This window comes from Dipteris shenzhenensis, chromosome 25, assembly GCF_047967505.1.
Source record: "Dipteris shenzhenensis isolate YYH24624 ecotype China chromosome 25, Dip_SZ_1.0, whole genome shotgun sequence".
Taxonomy (NCBI): Eukaryota; Viridiplantae; Streptophyta; class Polypodiopsida; order Gleicheniales; family Dipteridaceae; genus Dipteris; species Dipteris shenzhenensis.
In genome coordinates this window covers 24,247,625-24,273,079 of record NC_141620.1, presented here as the reverse complement: position 1 = coordinate 24,273,079, position 25,455 = coordinate 24,247,625, and the positions used below count along the sequence as shown (strand labels likewise).

Genomic DNA, 25,455 nt, shown 5'->3' with positions numbered 1-25,455 from the left:
CACTTTCCAGCTGTGCTACCTGCAAAGATTTGCTCCCAAACTCGAAAAAAAAGGAAAGCAACACTGATCCTCTTACTAGGACACCGTGAACTTGGTTTGCTTTCTTGAGCTCCTTACCATGAACCGAGCTCTAATACCATGTGAAGAGAGTGGGAGAGAAGGAAGGAGTCTCACTTGCAGCTTTCTCACATACACAATGGGGGAATATACACAAAGGTGGAGGCTGAAAATAGTTTTCCTCTTCTTAGTTGTGAAAGCCAAAAGAACTCTAAGTACAAAAGAATAGGTGAACCCTATATGTGGGTCTCAAACCAAACTCAACTAACTAAGGTGGCAATAACTGAGCCACTAACTAGAGTACATAAAGATAGCTGTCATGTAGCTATTATTCATGGGCAGTGTACCAACCGCATCTGCAGCTAACAAGTCAGTGACATAAATGCACAACGGTCACCCTGGCATATCATGAGTGGAGCTCAATATCTCAACAGGGGAGGGGGAACCTATCTCACCTTATGGCGGCATTCAAACTGCGATAGTCCACACAGACCCAAAGCTTGCCCATCTCCCTTTTTGGAATGATTACAATTCCACTAACCCACTCAGATTAGTCCATGAGATATATTAACCCAGCTTGTTTTATTTTGTGGATGTTAGCTTGGACCACCTTGCCATAATTGGGATTCATGCAGTAAGGGCCTTTAATCACGAGGTTTGCCTCTGGGTATAGGTCGATGTGGTGCTCCATGAACTTAGCTGGGACTCCCTTTAAATCTTTGTAGGACCAAGCAAATACATCGACATATTCCTTGAAAAAATCAGCTAAAGCAGCAAGAAGATACTCATGCTCCTAGACCCATCTTGCTACCTATCTTGCTACCTTTAAATGTCTTGGGTCATTCTTAGTCTTGATGTTGAGGCATCGCTTATCACGCGCTTGATCCACCTGGGGAACACTTGTGGATTTGGGGTGGCTGGTTGCTCCTTCCCCCAACCCTGCATGTGTTGGAGTGTCTTCGAGGGAGAAGTCCCCGCTCACTTCCCTCAACCAAGATGGAGGAAAGGATGCGGATGTGGTCTTTGGAACTGGTTGAGATGTAGAAGGGGCATTAGTAGAGGACTTCTTTTTACCCTTTTGTGCCTACTTAAGCATCCCACGCTATGGTAAGCCTTCCACCTCATACGTGGTTCTGGGAACATCTTCTGTCATTTTGAGGTCTGCTTCAAAAAGGTACAAGTCAAGCAAGGTAAGGTCCCTAACATCTTCTTCTTCGGGTGCAAGGTGTGTTTGCTGGGTACTCGAGAAAGCTTTTACTCTAGCGCTTATGTGAACTACTCCCCGTAGGTCCTCTCCTTGCTCTTGGCTCCAACTATTTCCAACATCATGCCTAAAAGTGCTTTGTGTCCTTGGAGGAGGGAGTGGCCACACCATTGACACTAGTCATGGTTGTTGGCATGCTTGGCTTCTCGATCAGACTGATCTGAATAATCATCCACCCAACTAGTAATCTCCAGGTCATCTGCATCACTGTCATTGATCTCCATTGTACTATTAGTATCATGAGCCTCCTCTTCTGTAGTGATTGTGAAATGGTCTCCTTGATGGTTGGTGCTTCCCATGTCGTGTGTCAACATTGGACCTAGCTCTTGAGGGTTGGTGCTGTACATGTCGTGTGTCAACCTTTGACCTTCCTGCTCATTGGCTCTGGTAGCGCTGGTGATCTTAGCATCAACCTCCCCTGTAGTTGCATGAACCATCTGCTGATACATGTGAGGATTGTTGCAGAGACCAAAGGATATCGTGTGACAGGCGAGCTCACCTAAACTAGGGGCCAAAGATGTAGTAGGGCTTGCTGCTTGCTGGCCCCTCTCACTTGGGGGGCTGGTCACCATGATCTGGAGAACTGAGTTTCACCATGTTAACAGACAAGGAGCCTAAGGCGCCCATCCAATCTAAGATGACAGCTTCACCCTCATCTTGGTTAGCATGATCCAACAAGTAGGTCAAGCTTTCGAAACCCTCCACCATTTGTGCTTCCTCTCCTCCATCTTGTTCATCTGCAATGGGCTAGTCCCCAAGAGCCCAATGCTCCTGTTCCATTCTAGCTTGCTCTTCAAAATCCTCTTCACCTAGTTCGATGGGTCGGTGCCGTGCTTTTCCCGTGACCATATCTATTTCCAAGGATGTGAATCCTAAGGGCAACTGAAATTCATTTGTGGATCAATCTTGAATGGCCTTCGCTGATTGCAACCATGGTCGACCAAGAAGTAAAGGGTAGGTTTGTGCATCCTCGATCATATCCAAAACAATGAAGTTGGACAAGAATGTCACACTGCCAATCTTCATGTTAACACCCTTGACTGCCCCCATAGGCTTCACTCTATGCTGATCAGCCATGCAGACTTGGAAAGAGATGTCAGTGGTCAACTTCAAATCCAGTTGTTGTAGTGTACTATTGGGCATGATGCTCATAGCTGCACCCCCATCCAAGAGTACATCCTTCAGCTCCAAGCTATTAATATCCACATTGAGCCTAGGACTTTTTTCACATGTTGGGGCAGCATAAGCCGAGCATTGATCTCCATCCTGAACCAGTCCGGTCTCTAGTGTGGGCGTGGGCCTGCATGTGGGCCTGCATTGAACAGGTCCGTTGTGTCGACCCCCTAGCATGTGGTTCAGGAATGCCATGGTCTAGTCCTTGATTTGTGGGGGCAAAAAACAAAGTTGACGTAGGGTAATGTTGGGCCTAAATTCCATCAAATCTTAGATCAAGGAGTAGGGCTGGTTCGTTGCCTTTTGTAACCTCATTCTCCTAGCTTTTGTCCGAGGGTCAAAGCTCATGCGACGTGGAGGGTGCAAATGTGAATGTCCAGCCATTGACTCATAGGATGTCCCTTCCAGCACCTACTTTCCTTTGTCTTGTGCCACACCATGTCTCAAATGTCTAGCCTGTGACTCATGTAATGTTTCTTCTATCACCTGCTTCCCTTCGTCTTGTGCCATACTATGTCTCAATGGCCCTCTTTCTTGGAGAAGATTGGAAGGTCCTAGTTGCTCCTCCATACCTTGTTTTGTCCTAGGGTTGTCACTTCCTTTGCAAACTGCATTGTTCTGAACTTTCGGGAAGAAAACTAAGGTGTGCTTCCCTCCTCCTCAGAACTACTAATTTGAAGATCATTGATGACACTCTTGACCACCTCTTGATACCTTGAAGGCATAGATTGGTCGTTGAAATGTCAGCCACTTTTGGAGCTATTGATGAGCTTGGATGGTTGTGAGGACTTTGGTGATTTTTTTGATCAACTAACAAGAGAGTACGAGGAAGATGTATCCCTTGGCCCACTTTCCACCTTGGAGGGAGGAGGTGACGTTAACCTAGAAGGAGGGGGCGACTTTGAAGGGGATGCATTGTTAGGGATGAAGTTGATACTGGTTGGTGACAAGGCCGATGGTGTTGAGACAGAGTCATGCATAACATCGCCATCCTTTATTTGTGACCTTGTCGCAACTCATAACAATGAACCAATCAAACGGGGTGTGTCACCCTCCCCTGCCACTACCACATCAACCATGTTGACTTGGGATATTGGTTCACCTCTGGTATTGGGACAGTCTCTACTGTAGTGTTCATTTGTGTTGCACTATGTGCAGGAGGGTCCTCCAAATGGCTATGGACAATCATCTTTGTAGTGGCCGTACTCTCTGCATAGATAACACATGATAGGCCTTATAAGGTTTCCTCGACCAGCGCCTCCCCGTCCTCCTCAAAAACCACCCCGTCGACCGCGTTGATATTACTATCCATACCCACCTCTGGGAGTAGGTGTTGGTATGGTGCATAATAGGGATGAGGATAAAAGTATAGTGCCCCAGCCAAATCATGTCCAGGGGCTTGAAGCAAAGGAGTATTAGGAAGCAATGGGGGTGGAATGATAGGAGGGGAAGGTGGCTCATATGCTTTCCCAGGAGCACGAGGTACAAGTGCCAGGCTAGAAGCTACCGGTGTAGCTCTATTGATTGCAGCCACTAGGGGTTCCCCTGAAGAATACTCTGGTAGAAGCTTCCTTAACCCTTTGAGGTACCTACACTCAAAAGCATCATGTTCATGGATTTCACAAAATGTACAGAAGGAGGTACAATTAGGTACCTTGCACTTAGAGGGACACTCCCACTGACCATGGCTAGAACCCTTGCATTCTGTACACCAAAGACCACTTCTGATCTGGGCCTCATAGGATGATAATCCATCCATCCTTGTTCTGTCTTTTAGACCTTCTTTGATTTCTTATAATTCCTTCTTAAGTTGCTGCCATGGGCGATGATCCCTCCTCTCTCAAGAGCTAGGTGGTCGAAGTTGGCGACGATGAGGCAAAACTTAATTGTGATCGTTCCATCTTCACTGCCTCCCTCAAGAAATCTTGTAGTGAGGCATGTTCAGGGAGTTTGTCAACTAGCCTTATAGCAATGGTGGGAGGCAATGCTTTAAAAAACCACCCTTTCATGACAGCATCATTAGGTTGTAGGTGTCATGGTCTTTTTGAGGATACCAAGGAGAGTGGGAGTACTATGATGCATAATTTGTATGTGTCTGCTTGGACAGAAACCATAAGTTGTATGCTTAGAGAAGGGTTTTCAAGGTTCATTTTCCACAACAATGTGTGACTAATAGAATATAATGAGTATGTGGGTTTGCAAATGAAGCTATCAATTTGGAGGAATGACGTTTGACATGCAGAGGTAGTTTGTAAAGCTTAGCTTGTCCACTACTAACCCAATGATACTATTTTCGTTCTGGAATGGAAATCATTTGGAAAGATGGCTAACCTACCTCGGACATGACAGAAAGCGACCATCTCCAGTGTTTCACAGAGATGATGTAGACATGCCTGCTAGAGCTCCACGGGTCTTCAGCATGTATTTGATATTTTAAGTGCACTAGTTTGCACTATTCATTATATGCACCAACACAATGTCTTGCATAATTATTTACATGCGCAAAACATTATGCTACACTTCTCGAAGTCATCCGAGGAGGTGTATCTAGGCATTTGTGCACTAGAAAGCACTATCCCGCATTACTCAATGATAGCTCCAACACTGTGCGAAGCTCCATTGCTAGGTTTCATCATGTTGCTCTAGAGTGCCTTTGCACCAATCCCCCACCTTTCAATGTTGCATAGGATGTGTACGCCATGTCTCATCACATCCTCAAAATCTTGTGATGCCACTTTACCTATTTATCAGTGCTACTGCAAGGTGCTTGATTTTGGCCTTTAAGCTCTCTAGCTCCAAATGTTGTTTCTTCAATTGCCTTCTGAATAGACCTCTATTTTTGCTGCACAAAAGCACTAAAATTGGAGAAGGCATCAATGGCCTATCCAATACCCACTTCTTCTACTGTGGAGCTTGGCAGCTTTGTTGACAATGATGGTTTCTTTTCAAACTTATCAAAAAATAAATATGGTAAAGCATGTCTCATTTTCAAATTCAATTTGGTTGCCTTTTTTCCTATTGCTTGAGAAGGAGAGGCACCTACGGTAGGAGCTATTGATCTTTATATTAGAGCAAACACATGGTTTCAATAGGGGATGTCTTGGGCACTTGCCTCATGGCTCCTTGTGCTTCTTTAATTGAGTAGCCAATGTTAATCAAATCTCTAAATATTGAAATTGGATACTTGGAGCTGGTGGCTCATCATTTAAATTGTGTTAAAGGACCAAATTTTGCTATCATAATGGCATCTCAACATTTCTCCCATTTTTAATTCTAAGCTAATGGTAGCTTGAAAACTTGTGTACTCAAATTGATAATACTAAACTGAAAGTATGTTAGCTTTGGATTGTTAAAATATTTTAAACTATGATGGGGCATGGATATTTCTTTTCGATCTCTTCCAATGTAGTCCTGCATAGTCGAATAAACCAATGTGAATTTGCCTCCAAGTCGAGATTAATAATACTGATGTGCAAGTAATAGATACATTAATTCTATTAGACATCTTGGCAGCCAAAACCCTCATCCTTATGTACATCTCAGAGATGCTTTCCCCGTGTCAGTGGACAACTCCTAGACAATCATATGTTTAAACTTCTCCAATTTGAAAGTCCATAAGAATTCCTCCCTTAGAGATGTCCAAGTTTGAAAATGGTCAGGGGGAAATTAACTGTACCATAATTAGCTGCATCCTCCAATGATGACAGAAAGATATGTAGGAAGGCATGCTCGTTCTCCACGCCTTTAGCTTTGCATGCCATGAGAAATTTCCTCACATGAGCTTCCGCATCCTCATGAAGGTGACCTTTGAACCTTGGAGTCTTCACATGGACCTTGTTGAGTAACTCAAATAGTCGAGCTTTTTTTGTAGGATTAAGAACCACTAGCCCCACCCCATAAGCTAAAATGGGTGAAATATATGAAGGGCCTCCCGATGGAATGGTACTAATTGTGGGTACCAAGGAGACATATGATGGAGAGAATGATGAGGTGATACCCCATGCAAAGGACCACACTGGTGGTGAACTCACTATTGATGTAGCCATAGAGGAAGGAAATAGATGGTACTGCATATGTCGCACATGCTACTATTGCAAAAGTAGATGGTGAGGACATAGGAAACATGGGGGTTGAAGAGGATGCAAGGGCAGTTGGGAAAGAGAAGGATGGGGTCGAAGCCATGTACGATGGATAAGTGGTAGGAAATGAGATAGATAATGGTAATGACAACATAGAGGGTAGGGACTTGGATGGAGCAAAATAAGAGCCCATAGGCATCATGGATGTAGAAACTAGACTCAACGCAGTAGGGTTATGCATAATAGACAAAATAGTAGCTTGACCATTGGATGTCAAGTCGGGTGCTAAAGTGGGCACTACTCCCGTTGAAGTGGCCGTTGATGAAGACATCATTGCAAGAGGAGAAGAGGTGCTGTCTTGACCTTGAAGAGCTACTGAGGAGCTTTTATCCTTTGTACTTTTCTCCTTTACTTGCTCTCCGCTTTGTACTTCCTCTTCTCCAGAGTCCTGATCTGACCACCAGGGATCTTCTTGGTCTAGATTGATGAGAGTTTTGATGAAGTTGCTTGCTCTGGCCACTGCTCCAATGGGTTGACTTTGTGCTCGCCCTAAGGACTTTGCCAACTTTTATCTCACATAATGCTTTTTGTATCGAGTCTAGTCGGTAAGAAGTCTTTTCTCCACTGTCCTCAAGTACCTCCTAGTTCTCTCACTAGCTCCTTCAAGGGTTTCAAAACTACTCGGCATAAGAACTCTCCCCTGTAGGACCCTCAAATGCCACTTCAGTCCTTTTACTCAACACCAGGAGTGTCCCACTGTGATCGCCATAAACTGTCTGAGGGGGAGGTCCGCTCACTTCCGGAGGTGTTACCAGAGGCCTAAGGCCACTGATGTGATGAGCATGAAGTGGGTGATGGTGGGTAGACCTATTACACAACTCTACCTTAGCTGCACTACACTACTTGATGCTTGAACCTATGATACAACACTAGTCGAAGATGCTACAGAGTGCTGAGTACTAGAACAGGAAGAACAAACCTTGAAAGGAGATAAGAAAGAACAACCTAGTAACAGATAACAGAGAAAGCAGTAGACAAGAGCATAATGCGAGCAAGTGCGTATCATAGAATCCTCATACACTAGTCTCTTCGAATAGAGATCAGAGATCACTCATCCACAACAATGCAACATTAGCAATACACCATAAAAATGCAACACACTAGTCCTTCCAAATAGAGATCAAAGATCACTCATCCACAACAATGCAATAGTAGCAATACACCATAACAATGCATTAAGTGAGCTCATAGCTCTAGCTTCTCTCCTTCTCACTCTCAATCCCCATACAATGAATCCCCATCCCCCTCATCTCCCCTCTTCACCCTCGCCTTTGGATGGAAAAATCCCTCCCTCTCTCCTATTGGCTGTCCCCTCAGCCTTACCCATCCCGCCGCTGAGTCTCTTCATGTCTCTTGCAACGGCCAGCTTGAGTCGGTGCATTGTAACTACTCCATGTGCACCGCATGCAGCCACGCTGTATCCGACAAGGCGCCACCAATTGAACATACATGCCACCAATGAGTTAGGTCTATAGAGGTTGGCAGAGAGTGACTATGTGACATGAAGACCCTTGATGCATGACCATGACTTATGTCATCCTGCGACCATGTCACCGCCATGACTTGTCATCCTTGTGACCATGTCATCGCCATGGCGTGTCATCCTTTTCGCAGCTTGTTCTCAGATGGGGTACTTCAGACATATCCAGATTGCTTCAGATTACTATGCCTCTTGTGACCATGTCATCCCCTCACTAAGTGACCAGTCCTACATGATCTCAGTATGACACTCCTTTAGAGGTTGTTTGGGGAGAAGCTTTCAATTTTGCAAAATCAAGAATTTGTAAAGTTGAGCATTCCAAACTTAGTTGTCATCTTTTGGGAATTTTTTAACGACCTTGTGACACTCTCCTAGCATATAAAGATCATAAAGATGATATATGATATCTTTATAGGTCATAAATGATATTTGATGCCATAGAAGTCACAATGGTGGTGTAGAGAGCCTATGAACAATGTAAAGTCAAAAGTCAAGGATAGGGACATGTGTCATATTTAAGAGGTATGCTAAAAAAATTTATATTTTTCCTCAAAAGGAACTAAATCAAGAAACTCGTCCAACTCAAAATCATATTGTATAATAGGAATGGAAAAATACATTTAATGCATTACGAAAACAAATTTTTGCTATAGACGTCTTATATGATATATGAGTTCCCTTGTAGTGGAGAATGCAATAATGTGTAAGAGTAACAAGAATATGGCACGTTTTAGTTTATGAATACTTCACAAGAGTCCTTGCCTTGGGTAGAACAATGACAAAGTTCATTTGATTTGTCATTCTCAAGGTCTTCATCACACATAACTACATGGCTTAATGGAAATCAAAACATTTCAAGGATTTAATGCTTATATTTCCTAATGATGTGGTTGTTTTAGTTGTAGATGTTGTAGAGAATTATGCCTTCAAGGTGCAAAATGAGATCTAATCCTTGAACTAGCATTTAAGTCAAGTAATAATTTTCATACACATAATGTAATATCACTAGGTAGGGGTTTTCATATTAGATGGTGAGGTGTATGACACATTTTTTGTCTAGCATTGCTTTATGGTGCATTGTGATTCACTACAAAAATACTTTGTTGCTCCAAAAAGACATTGGGTTTGGTTAGATAGATGTGGCCTCATAGCTTAAGGATTCCTCCATGGTGTTAAACCGCTCATCATAACATTCCATATTCAGCTTGAGTGCCTCCCCCTTCTAGGATTTTCTATTTTTTTTGCAAGATATGCTAGAGTGATAAGGGTGGAGATGAATTGGATCTGCTTTGGATCAAAGCATGGAAAGGGAGAGCATGACGGTGCAAGATAAATTGTAAAAAGAACATTGTCACATGAGCAATTAAAGCCTAATGGTCCCATATTATAGTGTGGAGTAGCTGTGGTTATTTTGTGCTAAGACAACTAGTTAGAGAGAACAACCATAGCATATCCTTCACAAGAAACGGATTGGGCTTGTGTTTTTGGTTAGGAGATTAAATTGGGAGATGTGAATGGGGAGGTGAAGTCGAATTTTGCCAGTATTTCAAATTGTCAATCTTTGCATCCATTTTGTGGTAATAATCCAAGGGATCCAATTGTGGTTGTGCAACAAGATCATTGGCATGATTTTGTTTTTGTATTGGTGATAATTTCTCAAGAAGCCCCTTATCCATATACTTTCAAATCTTGTGCAATGTATCAAGATACCATGGAGCACATACCAAAAAGAAGGCAAATGCAAACTGTCACTCCAAAAAGGAGACACAATAACCCCAAAAAGAAGGCAAATATACCCAACCACCCCAAAAATTTATATAATACCAAGCAATCAAAGAAGTATTTTAAAGCTTATTAGCGTTCAAAGTACTTCTTTTGATTCCGTGTTTGTTAGTTCACTCATTAGCAAGATGTTAGTTAGTAGTATGTCAACAGTATGCTAGTAAGCCTAGTACGTTAACAATATGGTAGTTAGTAGAATACTAATGCATGATAGTTACAGTATGCTAGTGCCAATCCTAACCATATGCTAGTTTAATAGCCTACTAGTAAGCATAATGCTAGTCACAGTAAGCTAGTTAGCACAATGCTACTCATATGCTAGTTAGAAGTGTGTTAACAATATGCTAGCTAGTAGAATGGTAGTAGTATGCTAGTTAGCATAACATCTTAGCCATATAATACATTATCTATGCTATATAGCAGTATTGTATGCTTTATTTTGTGCTATATAACACATCATCTATGCTATTTTGTAGCCATAAGCACAATCTCTATCGTATGCTATAGTCATATTAAAATTTTTAGAATTGATATTGTGTACATATGTGTAGTTTTCATTGTTACAATAGATGAGCAACATATGGCGTGCCTACTTGGGAAATCAATGGGGCTACAACACTAAAGGGGTCAAACTTAACCTCCCACTATCACAACCTCAATGTGTCCATATGCTATTTTGTAGCCATATAGCACAATCTCGATGGTATGCTATAGTCACATTAAATTTTTAGAATTGGTATTGTGTATATATGTGTAGTTTTCATTGCTACAATAGATCCAACATATGGCATGCCTACTTGAGAAATCAAAGGGGCCACAACACTAAGGGGGCCAAACTTAACCTCCCACTATCAAAGCCTCAATGTGTCCATACCGCTCTAGAGTGTCTAATGACAGTAGTTTGATTCCACTATGCATTTGGTGCATTAGCAACTTGCTTGCATCAAGTTGATTTGATGACCTATCATCAGCTTGCCAATAGTCTCCTTCCATAGAATAAGTTCATTACACAATCTTTGTAGCCTCTTCATTATCATCACTTGTCATAAGGCATAGGCATATAAGGGGTAGTTGTTGGGTAAGGAATATCTCCCATGTTTTGCCCATCCTAGTATCCCCCCATGTCATCGGGCTCTAGGAGTGTTTTTTGAAATGCTAAAATGGGGGATGGGATGTTTTAGTATACTTTTTCTCACTAGAAGTATCTTTGTTTTATGAGAACATCCCTTCAATATACATCTAGTGGGAGTGGCACAAGTAGGCATCATTGTGGTAAGTGTTTAGAAAGTGGCACTATTGGAGAATTCAAGACAAGCTCAATCCCCATGAGCAAGAGAAAATAATATGGGAGATGAAGGGCATGAGAGGTTTGATAGCATGAAATCTAAGTCTCATACCACAATTGAGGAATCACAAGCATTAGGAACTAGTAGCCATTACTCTTGTCATACTACTACCGCCATTGAGATAGTTCGAAGCTACTAAACACACAAATTGTATTTACAAAATGACTAAAGAAATAGAGTGAGAAGCTCTTTTAGAGGTTGTTTGAGGAGAAGATTTTGATTTTGCAAAATCAAGCATGTGTACAACTGAGCGTTCCAAACCAATTGTCATGTAACACCTTTTGTAGGTATTGAACACATATGATATCGTAAAAGGATTAAAGAAGTAGAATGAGAATCTCCTTTAGAGGTTGTTTGGGGAGAAGCTTTCAATTTTGCAAAATCAAGAATTTGCAAAGTTGAGCATTCCAAACTTAGTTGCCATCTTTTGCGAATCTGTTGAGGACCTTGTGACACCCTCCTTACATATAAAGATCATAAAGATGATATCTTATATGTCATAAATGATAGTTGATACCATAGAAATCACAATGGTGGTGCATAGAGCCTATGAACAACGTAAAGTCGAAAGTCAAGGATAGGGGCATGTGCCATATTTTTAAGAGGTATGCTTAAAAAAAATTCTATTTATCCTCAAAAGGAACTCAATCAAGATACTCATCCAACTCAAAATCATATTGTATAGTAGAATGGAAAAATACATTTAACCCATTATGGATATAAATCTTTGCTAGACACGTCCCATATGATATATGAGTTCCCTTTCAGCCAGGGAATGCAATAATGTGTAAGAGTAACAAGAATATGGCATGTTCGAGTTTATGAATACTTCATAAGAGTAACAATAATGTGTAAGAAAAACAAGAATATGGCACGTTTGAGTTTATGAATACTTCACAAGAGTCCTTACATTGGGTAGAACAATGACAAAGTTTGTTACAAAATAGCAACCCAATAACGATGTCTAAGAACAACATGATTGTTTTTGGAAAAGTATAACCTACCATACAACAAACATGAGTAATTAGTTGGAGAATTGTGTAACTCACATGAATGCAAGATCTAGGAATATTGCTCTCTAAGGAGCAACTCAACCTTACCATAGTGAGAATAATCATGCCTTTGTTTTTAATGCTTCACGATACTACCACATGGGGACTATATGGTTTGCTATTTCTAAACCTATGACAAAGACATCTCTCTATTCAAAATTCAAAAGTTGAAAATCAATTCGTTTAAGGATTTATAATTAATTGTTGAGGAAGATGCATTTTTCCCAACCATGATCAACACATGAATCGACACATAGGGGGGTGCTTTAGGAAATTCATATTGCCTTAGATATGGTACCCCTATATTTAGGAACTTATAAAGTGTAAGGATAATTGATAAAATAAGAAAAGGTGGAAGATAGGGATAGTGACATGTGCCACATGTAAGAGAAAGGTGTGATTGAGGCATTATTTGTAATACACATGAATATTTTAAATTGTAATCAAATATCTTCTCATCATAGGAAAGTCCTTTTGGTGGAGAATACAATTATGGAAAGCTCTAGCTCAAGAAGATGTGATACACACATGGGCGTGGACCGAGCTCAACCGGTACGAAATGCTCTTCTCTGACTTTCCTATCCAAACTGCAAGTTCTGATTTAGTGAGTGGATTGGTGTTGGCATGGAGGCTGTGCATTAATGGGCTAACGGGTGATGCTAGCTTATTGGAGTCCATAAGGTGGAGCAAGGCAACAAGAAACTTGGGCAAAGCCTTTGCTAGATAAAGCCAATAACTTATTCAAAAAAGCAATGAGACATTGGCGGAACATTTGGAATGCTAAAGCGACCGATTGGCCATCGCTTAAAGACCTTCAGCTTTGTTACAAGATGAGTGATGGAGAATCAGATTTAGTCTGTGTAGTTTTGGAAAGGATTCTAGAGTCTTGGTCAACACAAGCTTTCTACGGTGGAAAGCAAGCCATAATTGGCTACCACTCAGAGGTATCTCTGACAAGTGGATTACAGTCTTGCTGCTGTGCCCACTTTGTAGCCAATCTATCGAGGATGTTTGCCATCTGTTCTAGAGTTGTGTAGTCTCAAGGGGAGTGTGGACACGTCTGAGCAAGCGATCATAAATTCATGGCTAATGAACACGTTTTAGTTAGGCTCAAATTGGAAGGGAGCTGTGCTGGGGAATGTTAGGGGTTTCCCATCGACCTTGGTTGAGTGTTGGCCACACATTCGAGCATTTGTGTAGGCCATTTGGGAGATTAGAAATTGAGCGGTATTTAAACGATAGGACTTGCGTGGATACCACACTTCCTTGATTATGGCCGAGGTTAAATCCAATTTGCGAAATCTCAGTTGCATGGTGGAGGAGAGAGATAGTCTAGTGGGTTCATATCTTGCAGTATTAAGTAGGCATATGTAGCACATCTTGACCTTTTACTGTTAGTAGCCCGGGCGCAGGGCTTGTTGCCCACAATTACCATATTGTATTCCTCCCTTCTTTGTGGAGCATAGCTCTCTCTATTAATACATTCGGCACGTTATTTTCTTTTTAAAAGAAAAAAAGAAGAATTAATGTGAAAGAAGACTGAATAAGGTAAGAAGAATTAATGTGGAAAAAGTAGCAATTGTGTGGGGAACGACATAAGCATCTTACAAAAAAAGACGATATCCTAAAATTTCGTATCAAAGAATTGTGATGCTCACCTTGATGGAAGAACTATAAAGATTGATTAGCTTGGAGTACTTTAAGTCAATAAAGAAGTAGTGTCACGCTTGAACTTTGGGCATTTCTTGTGAAAGTTTCATGGTATTGCCATATGGGAATATATGACTAGTATTTCTAAGCCTTTGAAAAGGGACTTAAGGTCCACCCATTTGAACTTTTGGACACGTACCATATGTACGTAGTAGTAGGTGTCACGCAAGCTTTAATGCCAACTTAATTTCATACCTTAATTTTTTTTTCACAAGAAGCTCATTGGGGGAGTTCAACTCGAATATTGTATCATACATCACTTTTAACGTAGGTTCCTAAGGGGACATGTATAAAATTTAAAATTATATGATACATCACTTTTAACCATTGTTAAAGCATGAGAAATTTGTAGCTTGTGATCAAATGTCTTAACGTCTTAAGAAAGTCCTTTCATTAATACTTTAGTAGGTTCCTAAGGGGACATGTATGAAATATAGCATTATACTAGGAACCACGTGTTGCAAATGATCTAGTGAGTAGAAACAAGGAATACCTTTCAATTAGTGGTGTGAGGAAAATGTTACGATACATGCGTGTGTTACACACTTATATTTTTATTCTCACTTAGATGTACATCTATATATAATTGGCAAAACCACTACCCCCATTAGGTAAATAATTGTGTGTTACTAAATGAATTATGAAGGGAAAGGGTGAAATGAAGGAAAGGAGAGGGGAGAAGAGGGAGTGAGTTGTATCCCATGTGGGGGCAATAAGAGGCATGAAAAGGGAGAAGGGGACTCGGGTAACAAGATTCATACATTTAAATATCACATATCATGACAAGACTTGCTACTTTTACACAAAAAAAAGAGCACAATTCCAATACCCAGTTTTACATATTATAAACGTCCAAATAGAGGGGCACTTATTAGTTTGGGAAATCACACACTTATTCGCCAAGGAAATCACATTTTGGTGGAGGCCCATTGCAATATTGTTTTTAGCTTTTCTAAAATTCCAAGTAAACTTACATATGGTAGTAGCACACCATACAAGAAAGAAATGATTCAAGTGTGCACCTCTTTGTTTATGAAGATATACCTATAAATTGTGGAGTGGGGGGAATTTGAAGGCATTTTGTTGGAGAACTTGGAAGTAATTATGGTAAAAGAAGTCACATTTTGTTTTACCACTACTTAGTCACACCACTCATTGGGGAACTCGGAAGTGTTTGTGGGAGAACTTGGAAGGATTTGTTGTCCAAGGAATTTTGTTTTAGCAAACTCGAGCGTTGGATTTTTCAAGGAGAGGGAAATTTATTAGCTTAAGCTATTTCTCTTCTATGCATCTTAAACTCATTGTGCCTTCCACCCTTTAGGTTGGAATCTCTCTCTCTCTCTCTCTCTCTCTCTCTCAGCTCCCCGAGGATGATAATAAATTCGACAGCTACTTCTACTTCTTTGTTATTTTGCTTGTCTGTTTTTGAACTTCATTATTGTTCTTACTATAACTACTGCCATTTTATGAAGGAAATGGAAAAGAATATTGAAATACAAGCTTGAGTGACATGTTTTCAGAGAGAAGAGCAACCGATGGGTTTTGTTATGCAATTACAAGGCAATATAAAGCAAAGTTAAACATGACAAGAGATAGAGATTTTATCATCAATATGTAAGAGTAGCATTGTCATCAATCTAAGTTGAACACAACAATTTAACAAATGTAAGTCATATGGTTTACATTGATGTGTATTTAAAATATACTAAGGAAAATCATCTTGTGTTGTCAAGATCAACTTTGAACATAAGACTCAAACTTTCCCAAAAGAAGAACATGTTATATTGGATTTTTGAAAAGATTCCCTTAAAGGGAGTAGGTGCCTTAGTGAGGTGCATGTGTTACATGTGGGCAATCTCTGATGGAAAAGCCTTTTTATAGTTGTTTTCTAACTGATCCAACACACATACATTAGATAACTCGTCTTGAGTGTCTAAGGGGATTGTTCCCTAGTGTTGTACTGGATTTTTAACTACAAGATCTTAGCATGCCTCCCTATGTGAGTGGCTTGCACACAAAGGGAAGCAACACTTGGGGCATAGGGAAAGGCACATAGGTTTTGAAAGGGAGGATATCTTGTGAGCCATTTTCAATCCATGGGAGCCTCTAAAGAGCCTTATTAAAAAAAAAAAAAAAACTCACCCACCCAACTCACACACCCAGTTGAGGCTCTCGAGGGGCATCTCGCCCTGCCTCTACCCCCCAAGGGGATTGAACGAGGGCTGCCGCCCTCATAGGCTGGGAGCCTTGCCGACGGCTTCCTCGAGCCTCTAAAGAGCCTTAACACAAAGCTAGGCATAGCAATGCTTTGCACATAAATTCTTTGATGCTTGTACTTGGTTTTAGGGCATCCTTGTGTTGTTACTACAGATGCCTTTACTTGGTAAGAGGGTATCCTTGTGCTATTGCTAGGGATGCCTTTACTTGGTAAGAAGGCATCCTTGTGAGGTTGTGAGGGATGCAACCTTTAGGAGATTGCAATGTAAAAGTTTGTGGTAGCCTTGAATAGCACTTGACCTCTTAAAGCCTTGGAATGTTGGGGTGGCAAGCAAGCTTGAGCTGTTGGTGAGGTTGGGAGGGGCACTAGGGTTGTCTTATGCTTTTGTCAAATTGTACGAGGGAGTTATGAGAGTGTTGTCCACTTGGTCCGAGGGATTGTTGTTAGAAAGCACTCCATTTCCTAATAAGATGGTACGAGGGCCAAAGGATGGAGCACTAGTGTAAAGACATGATTTGGGATTCTATAATCAAAATCCCTAGAAGGCAAAAATTTTAGATGGCCACTAGGAAGTTTGCCTTGCTAAAATGGGAGGTAAAACAAGCTCATCATCCCTTCTTTGCTGGGACTCCTTAGCCTGATTCTTTTTTTTTTTTTGGCGGGCAAAAAAGATTATATTTTTGTATTAAAAAGTGTAAATATATATATTTTTCTCAATTTTGAGTGTCTTTCTATGCACGCACATTGCTTTTTTACTTTCCTTAGGCCGATTCTTATCCACTTGCTTTGCTTTTGCAAGTTGAAACTCCCCTTTGTACACGAAGTGAAACTAGAAACTCTCCTTTGTACACGTAGTGAGGGGACAGAGCCTCAGGGTCAGAGGTCCTCTAGGAAGACACTCTTGATTTGAGAGACCGCCAACGAGGCGGGCGGAAGACCGACAGCTAGCAGGGCGACAGACAGCTGGCGGGGTTTGACAGGCGGAACGTGGTGCTATATGATTGGGGAGGGAGGTGATGTGGCAAGCAACGTTAATGGCGAAAAGCAATTGCGTGTTTCATAATCATGGCTTCCCTTTGAGGCCACACACAACACATCATCATCATCATCATCATCGTCATCATCACAGAAAGCAAGCTTAGAAATCGGAGGACATTTGGATTGGGCGGTGGATTCCGAAGCGGGGTCGGGGAGATTCCTGCAAACCGAATTCATTGGAAGTTTGAACAAATGCATCATCGAATGGCATAGTAAAATTTTTTCTCAACTGCGCAGCTCTCACGGCGGATGGATCGGGCATGAGAGAAGGAAGAAGAAGACGAAGAAGAAAGTGAGGATCGATCGACAGTAAAAAGAGGTGGGCGAATTTTGTGCGCGAAGGATGAGTGATTAGTGCCTCGAATCGAGGGAGCAAGGGACAGAGAGAGAGAGAGAGAGAGATCCAGCGATGAAGCTCTTAAGCTCTGAAGGTGAGAGCTATGGCGGACGGAGATGTGGCTATGGCGACGGGAGCTCGGGGAAGAAGAAAGGAATTGTAGATAAAACTGCTTTTTGACTGAGATCGATCGATAGATGGAGCTTCCATGGCGGCCAGCTGAGTCAAACAAAATCATCGTCTTCTTCATCATCATCATCATCATCTTCTTTTTCTTCTTCTTCTCTTTTGTTCACTATTGAATTCTTTGCAGCTTCCATGGCTTCTGCTGCTGCTGCTGCTTCTTCTTCTTCCTCTTCAACCTCCCCATTTACAGCTTTCATGGCTTCCCTCCCCGCCTTAACTCCCCAGCTACCTCAACCTACCTGATCTACCTCCCCCGTCCTTCTTGCTCCCTCCTCCTTTCTCCCCGCCATCGCCATCGCCATCGCCACCTCCTCCTCTTCTTCTTCTTCCAAGCATCCTCCTCAGCATTCATCGCCTTCCCGCCATATCCATTCCCTTGCAGCTTGCTCCCCCCCCCCCCCTCCCCCCCCCCCTCTCTCTCTCTCCCTCCCTCTGCTCCTCCCAAAGCTCCCTCCGACGCCGCAGGAGGAGCAGAGTTGGCAATCTTCTCCTCCCTACCTCCGCTCCCTTGCATCGCCATGTGACAACTTTTTCCTCCCCCCCCCAAAACAAATCCCTGCCCTGCGCCACCTCCCGCGAAGTTTTGCCGGGCAGCTCCCGCTCGATAGCATGTCACTTCGTAACCTGCTCCTCCTCCTGCTTTGCTACTTCGAGCTCTCCATCAGCGCCGCTGTGCATTTCGTGTACGCTGCTTCCGTCTTGTCGTCCGCCCTCGTCGCGGATTTTCTCCAATTCCTCACCACTGGATTCTTCCGCAATTTCACGGGGAAGGCCATCTTGGAGGCCGTCGACCAAAGCAACAAACCGAACCTTGAGAGGTTACAAAATGAGGGTGATGCGCTGGGCAACGGACCGTGCTTCACCGGACACGAGGATGCTCCCATTGTGCTTGTGCACGGCATTTTTGGATTCGGGAAAGGGGTAAAACTGCTTACTTGCATACATTTGATTGTTCTACGGTAGCTGTTCTCTCCTCTTTTGTTGTCTCTCTGCTGAATATAAGGCTCCTCTGATCAGAAAATGGGAAGTTTGTCATACTGGGCTGGCGCTGAGAAGAAAGATGATAGAGTGCTCGTTCCCGATCTCGGTCCTTTGACAAGCATCCACGACAGGTGTGTTTCCTAGTCCTCTTAATTCTCACGATGTCTTACAGAGGAACTGGATCGATATTATGGCTGAGATTGATCATCTTGATTCGTAAGGAGGGCTTCGCTTGTGAATGGGCTTGGATGTTGGAAATTTCTTGAGTGGAATCAAAACCAAAGCTTTTTGTTGCAGGGCGCGAGAGCTCTTCTACTATTTGAAAGGTGGCACGGTAGACTATGGCTTGGAGCACAGTCGACAATGTGGTCACTCTCAGTTTGGTCGGAGATATGCTGAAGGTTAGTTCTGCCGTTTGCTTTGCGTTGATATGACGATTTCTGTTGTCTGGTAACGGATTGCAATCCGGATGGAAGTTTTACTTACAATGGGTGGCTCCGATTGGCAGCGAATTATCCGGAGTGGGACGAAGAGCATCCTGTCCATTTTGTAGGCCACTCCACAGGAGCGCAGGTGGTAAGGGTTCTGCAGCAGATGTTGGCTGATAAGGTGAGCTCCTGCCATTGCCAGTGTTGCATGCTCTGAGGACAGTTCAGGCGGTTTTTTGAGAGGTTGAATGTTTCAATCGGGTCCGAAATGGCTGTGCTTGGTTGCAGGAATTCCAAGGTTTTGAGGATACCAACGCGGGTTGGGTGCTGAGCCTCACCAGCTTATCGGGGGTACTGAACGGCTCCACCCGGATCTATCTGGATGGCATCAGGTGAGCAGAAATTAGCGTCTGTGCAGGAACCCTCGACGGTAGCAAATTTCGCTTCAAATTTGTATTCCAGAGAAATTTGGGCGATAAATTTCCGTTCTTCTGCAGACCTGAAGATGGCGCGTCATTGACGACCGTCAGCCTCTTGCAGCTACTTCGAGTGGGAGTGGTGATATACGAATGGTTGGACATCAGGCCACTGAAGAAATACTACGGCTTTGGCTTCGATCACTTCCCCATGACGCGGAGGCAGATCGGGGTTACTGGATTGATCAAAGCACTGCTATATCCGACGGGGCCATTCGCTAGCAACGATTGGATATGCCCTGATTTGAGCATCCAATCCTGCGTAGAGCTCAACAGCAAACTGCAAACCTTTCCCAACACCTACTACTTCAGGTGTGCAAGATGGTTCATATTTCGGGCAAACTGTTGGGAGGGGGAGAGACTGGAGGTGGTGTGACTGATTTGTAATGTTTTGATTTGCTAATGCAGTTATGCTACTCAGAAGACTAGGAAGCTGTTGGGGTACACAGTTCCGTCGAGCATCATCGGGATTCATCCTTTGCTATGCATCAGGGCTCTGCAGATGTGCCAGTGGAGGCACCCAGCTTACGTTCCGCCCCCATACAAGAGTTACAAGTAACGATGACACCGTTACTTTTCTAAATTTGAGGTTTCAAAATCTGGATTTGAGGTGTCCTTGGATTCTTGATGGATGCTCTGGGTCTATGGATATGTATGTGTTCGATGGTCTATGGATATGTATGTGTGAGAGCATATGCTATACTAGTATGGTCTACACCCACTGTTCGGCTCTGAAGACATTTTGGGGATGTCATAGTGGCTAGTCCCCTACTATGTGTAATGGAATTCATGGTTTTCAACCTTGTGACTGTCCTGAGATTGAAACTGCTCACTGTGATGTGTTCTCAGAGGATAAGTGTGGGCACACTCCTCGATTCATATAGATATATATACTTTTCTAAATTCGGGGCTCCCAAAGCTAGTAGATTTGAGTTGTCGACCTCATGGTGGAGCTGTTTTTGGTGGTACTTGGATTTTATGGAGGTGTGGATATGTATGCGTGAGGGCATTTACTGTGTACAGCCACCGTTGGGAGCTTATAACATTAATGGCTCGAGTCCTTGCCATGTGTGGAGTTCGTGGCTTGTGACTGTCGTGAGATTTAAACTCCACATTGTGTTGTGTTTTCAGAGGATGAGTTAGGCATGTTCTTGGATTCATCTAGAGATATATACTCGGATTCCTAAATCTGTGCCATCAGGACTTATATTTGCTGCACATCTTTAAGCTTCATAAAATTTATTTGAAGCTCCCAAAAAATTTCCTCCCCTCCTCCCAGTACGCATTTTACATAATTTGTGTTTGGCTACTCATTATATTTCCAATATAGGTCCTAGGTTATTATGTATACTCCCGATGTTATGAGGATAGGCTGAGGCTTCAAGGATGCTGCACGCCCAAAATACGTGGGAGTCATACGCCTAAAATGCCAATGAAGCTCAATTTGTGCAGCAGATTTAAGCACTGCTTGTTGTCTTTCCTCTGGGTATTTTTGAATCAATTCTTTCATCATACAAGTTTGTACCATTGTCAGTGATGCTGTTTTTGAATCCGTTCTTGCATCATTGAAAACTGTCTTCCTTGATCTCCTCTTCATGCTTTATCTGCTCCTCTTGTTGGATTTTTAAATCTGTTCTCGCATCTTGTGCATTGTTATTAGTTTTTCATTATGCTAGGTAATTGGTCTCTTCTTGTTAATTCTTTTGCTGGACTTTTTGGTTATGTTCTTACTTGATCATTGGTGTCTTCTTTGGTGCAGGGATGAAGACTGGCATGACAATGATGGCGCTCTAAACACGATCTCTATGCTCTACCCTCGTTTCCCTAAGGCTCATCCCAATTGCTGGTTGGGCCCCGATTTCAAGGATGGGCAATCCTTGCAGACAGGCATTTGGTAATTCGCCTACATTTCTCGCTTTCTTGTATTTACGATCTCTTTTTCTGTCTTGTTCTCTCCGACTTTTTTTGCACTTGGACACCAGTTCCAAACAAAATTTCATTGATGCCGACCAATTGATTGCCCATTCATGCTTGATGCCGCTTTGATATCGTTTCTGTTTACGGCGTCCTATCAGCCATCTTTTCTAAGTTTTTTTCCATTTAGAAATGAGTGTTTGGGAGGGATACTATGAAATACTTTCACTGGTAGTTACATGGATGGAGTGATTGTGGATTACTTTTCGATAGCCTTCTTTTAGTGCTAGCCTTTGTCACTTGGCTCTCTTTGTTTTTTGGTTTCAGAGGATGAGTTTGGCGTGTTCTTGGATTCATCTAGAAATATATCCATCCCCTCTGCATTTGTCATTTGTGTTCCATCCATCTCTTTGATTGTTTGCCTCACATTTTCTCTAGTTCGGTCATCAAGTAGCGGCTCATTTGTGCATTGATCGCTCAAAATTTAGATTGCTTGGTTTCTTGGCTTCTATTTTCTTCTTCTCTCTTACAGACGCCTTTCGTGCTCTAGCCTGTTTTCTTGGCTTGCATTGTGTCCTAAACTTGTCGTTTGGGTGCTCAGTTACACTTCGATCCCTTTAGCCTTAGATAAACATGATTAATTTTTGGAGGGGAGGGGAGCTAATTAATATGAATAAAGATTAAAAGTTAAGTTGGGGCACATAATCAAAAACGTGCTTGGCTCGCAGTTTCTTGAGTACTAATCTTTTAACCAAAACACATGGGCAGGTATTATACTATCATCGAAGGGGACCATATCTTCTTCATCATCAACCGGGAACGTGCCGGCATACAATTCGACCTATTGTACACTAGCATTTTTCAGCGTTGCAGGAAACAGATGAAAAGGGTAGTAACTCAAAAGGTTCAAACGATCTTGTCTGGCAGTGAAGCGTAGCCAGGTGGGACGCTAAACTATTTATTCATTGTATGATTCTTTTGCCACGGATAAAAAGGAGCCTATTACACATGCCATTTGAGGTCTCGTACTGCGGCAATGATTATAGAAAATTACACTGGCTCAATGGGATTATGTTCATGTACTGGTCGATTGGTTCCTCTCATTCATTTGTGCGGGTGGTCTCTTCGCAACCCTGCTGGCTTTTGTGAACAAGTTTTCCAGCTTCAAAGTTCCACATGCTACTTTTGTGCTTGTCCTTTTTATATAGCTTTGCGCCGCCGCCGCACTTCTGTGTAAAAAAAGGAGAAACAGCTAAAGGGCTATGCAAGTGCAAACGTCATTTTTCTCTTGCCCAATCCATGGTGTCGTCTATCTCTCTCTCTCTCTCTCTATTTATATATATATATATATCTCACACAGTACTGGAGAGACATTTGGATCCATTTACAGACGATAGAAACATTCGGAAAAATTTAGATTTACGTTCACTTTATGCAATCTCAGCTCATCAAACGTTCACGTTCATTTTATACAATCTCAGCTTATCAAATGTTGTAATGCATCCGTCTCCAAGCCCCTGCTCCCCCACACATACACGAGGGAAGATCAATGATACTTCGTCGCGCCTCTTTGTAGGGGATAAAAAAGTCCTTGAAAGTCTTGAGACTTGAGAAGCAGGGGATAAACAAGTTGAAAACATTCAAAAGGCCTGCCTTGGAAGCTGAGAGAGAGAACAAGAAGAAGAAGAAGAAGAAGAAGAACAGAGAGAGAGAAGAAGAAGAAGAGAGAGATAGAGAGACAAAGGGGGAGAAAACAATACATGGAAATCCAAAAGAAAATACCTCACAATACATGGAAATCCAAAAGGAAATACGTCCAAAAAGACTTTTGCTTCTCTAAGCTGTCCAACTGTCAATAAGGCTTCCATGCGAAATGTAGCAGGCCAAGAAGTCCTTGAAAGTCTTGAGACTTGGAGAAGCTCTAACCTCCGGTAATTATTTTTTCCATTTTGGATTACTTGAGGTGAAGATGAGAAGTGTGGGTAAGGCCTTAAGGCCTGAGAGTATGATAGATGTGGTGGAGAACTCGACGAGCGAGCATGAGCCTATGAAGCCATTTTTGGCTTGCCCATGAGTAGGCAGCTTTGTGTGCATAGAAAACATTTTTCTCAATAAATCACAAAACTTGGGGTTTCAAATTTTGAAGGTTTTTTCTTGAGAATTTGCTGATTTTTAAGTTAAAATGTAACTAAAATGCCTAAAATTTTGAATGTAAATGTTGCAAGTTCATTGTATATGGTTTGTAGGTTTTCGGCAAACACTAAGTAGGCCATAGTAATTGCATGAGTTCTTTATTGAAAGTGAAAATTTTGAATTGTTATATTTTCATTTGCATTTTGATGATTGACCTTCAGTTCCACTTGTTATTTGTATCCCTAGCGATCTTTATTTGTACCCCATCTTTTTCTCCCCCCCTCTCTCTCTCTCTCTCTCTCTCTCTCTCTCTCTCTCTCTCTCCTCTTCTTTTTCATTTGGCTCTTAGCTTTCAATTTGCTCCCTTTTTTGGCTTGCCTTGTCCATATTTTCCGGTGACAAACCCATCACGTGTCCGATCCGAATTTTGGCAAGTTAATTTAGGCACGCTTAACAATTCACCTTTTCCTCAAGGGGGATTGGATGTCGGGGGAAAATCTAGCAGACCCCTTTAAAAACCAAAGTTTAATAAATCCTTGTGAGAAATGATAACCTTGTAGATTCATGATTGCATTTTTGGGAATAATGTAGGAGAAATTGGTTTTTTGTTTATTCTCTCCCCTCACAAGTCTACTTCTTCCATTGAGCTTATTAGAGGGGTTCTCAAGCCCAAAGAAGATAATAAATGCACCAAAAGAGTGGGGCCTTAACCAAGAGAGTTGAAAAGTAGAACTCAAATTAGAAGACGGTAGTCAGGTTTGGTGGATTTGGGGTTAGGGTTTCGAGCTCTCTGAACTCTGTCGATCTGCCCATCGAGCAAGAGACATCAAGATGATGTAAAGCACTAACAGTCACTAGCAGAAATTATGGCTCGCAAAGTGTAGAAGACTAGCGGAGGGGATGAAGAAAGAGACTGGAAACAGCTCGACTTCCTTTGTCGAGGTAGTTAAGAACGGACTGGATGTAGAGCTTGCGTGCCTTGAGCATGACCTCCAACTCATCAACTTCAGGAAGAAGGAAAACTTCAAGGCAGGCTGTTGGAAGTATATAGTTTCTTACTCGATTGTCGGGTGTTTGTGCTCTTTTTGGATAGGATCCCAACGGAGGAAGAGTTTCCGAAGTGGTTTCTGTCGGCATATCAAGGTAAAGCCACCTTGAAGAGGCTTCTACCAAGCGCGATGGTATTGTCTGTCGGGGAAGGAGAGTGGCTTGTCTCAAGCTCAGTGAGCTACAGGGGCAACCTGGTCTATGCCATCCCCTGGAGCGCTTCCTTCATTCTGGAGGAGGTTCTTCAGCACGAATGTCCGGTGTGGATCCATTTCCTGTGTCTCAATGAGCTGTTGCTACCAGAACTCGGTACTATTGCGTTGGTTCTTGGAAAGGTGCTCTACATGCCACCCATTCAGCCAAAGAGGGCCTCTCTGAAAGTATGCATCTTCCGGGACAGAAGGAAAGATGTTCCGGAGGCTTTGGATCTTGTTTTGCCAAACGGATGGAACTTGTTTGTGGAGGTTCGCTTTGGCATATTCCTCGATGCCTCTTACTTTTGTAAGCGGAGCGGCCACTTTGCAAGAGAATGCCCCACCGAGAAGAGTGGAGGAGAAAAAGTTGAAACAGAAAGATTGGTGGCTTCGATAGCTATTATGGAGATCAAAGACGATGTTGAGCAGTTGGTCGACATGCAGGCCAAAAAGAAGACGAGTAGTGGAGCCATACAGCCGCTTCCATGGGTCGAGGAGAT

The 25,455-nt window shown here is 42.4% G+C and overlaps 1 protein-coding gene across 1 annotated transcript; it reads left to right on the top strand.

Annotated features, from left to right (window-relative positions):
• Window positions 1–17,400: 17,400 nt before the first annotated feature.
• Window positions 17,401–22,669, top strand: LOC147885641 (uncharacterized). The gene is made up of 9 exons (XM_087396415.1): window positions 17,401–18,703; window positions 18,800–18,894; window positions 19,061–19,164; window positions 19,272–19,372; window positions 19,480–19,583; window positions 19,689–19,979; window positions 20,076–20,222; window positions 21,427–21,561; window positions 22,350–22,669. The coding sequence occupies exons 1-9, from the start codon at window positions 18,392–18,394 to the stop codon at window positions 22,516–22,518; spliced, it is 1,458 nt and encodes a 485-aa protein (XP_087252541.1). The 5' UTR covers window positions 17,401–18,391; the 3' UTR covers window positions 22,519–22,669.
• The last annotated feature ends 2,786 nt before the right edge of the window (window positions 22,670–25,455 follow it).

Coding starts and splice junctions, on each gene's coding strand:
- LOC147885641 (XM_087396415.1), top strand. CDS start 18,392: ATGTCACTTCGTAACCTGCTCCTCCTCCTGCTTTGCTACTTCGAGCTC. Junction 19,373..19,479: donor AGCAGATGTTGGCTGATAAG/GTGAGCTCCTGC, acceptor GCTTGGTTGCAG/GAATTCCAAGGTTTTGAGGA. Junction 21,562..22,349: donor TCCTTGCAGACAGGCATTTG/GTAATTCGCCTA, acceptor ACACATGGGCAG/GTATTATACTATCATCGAAG.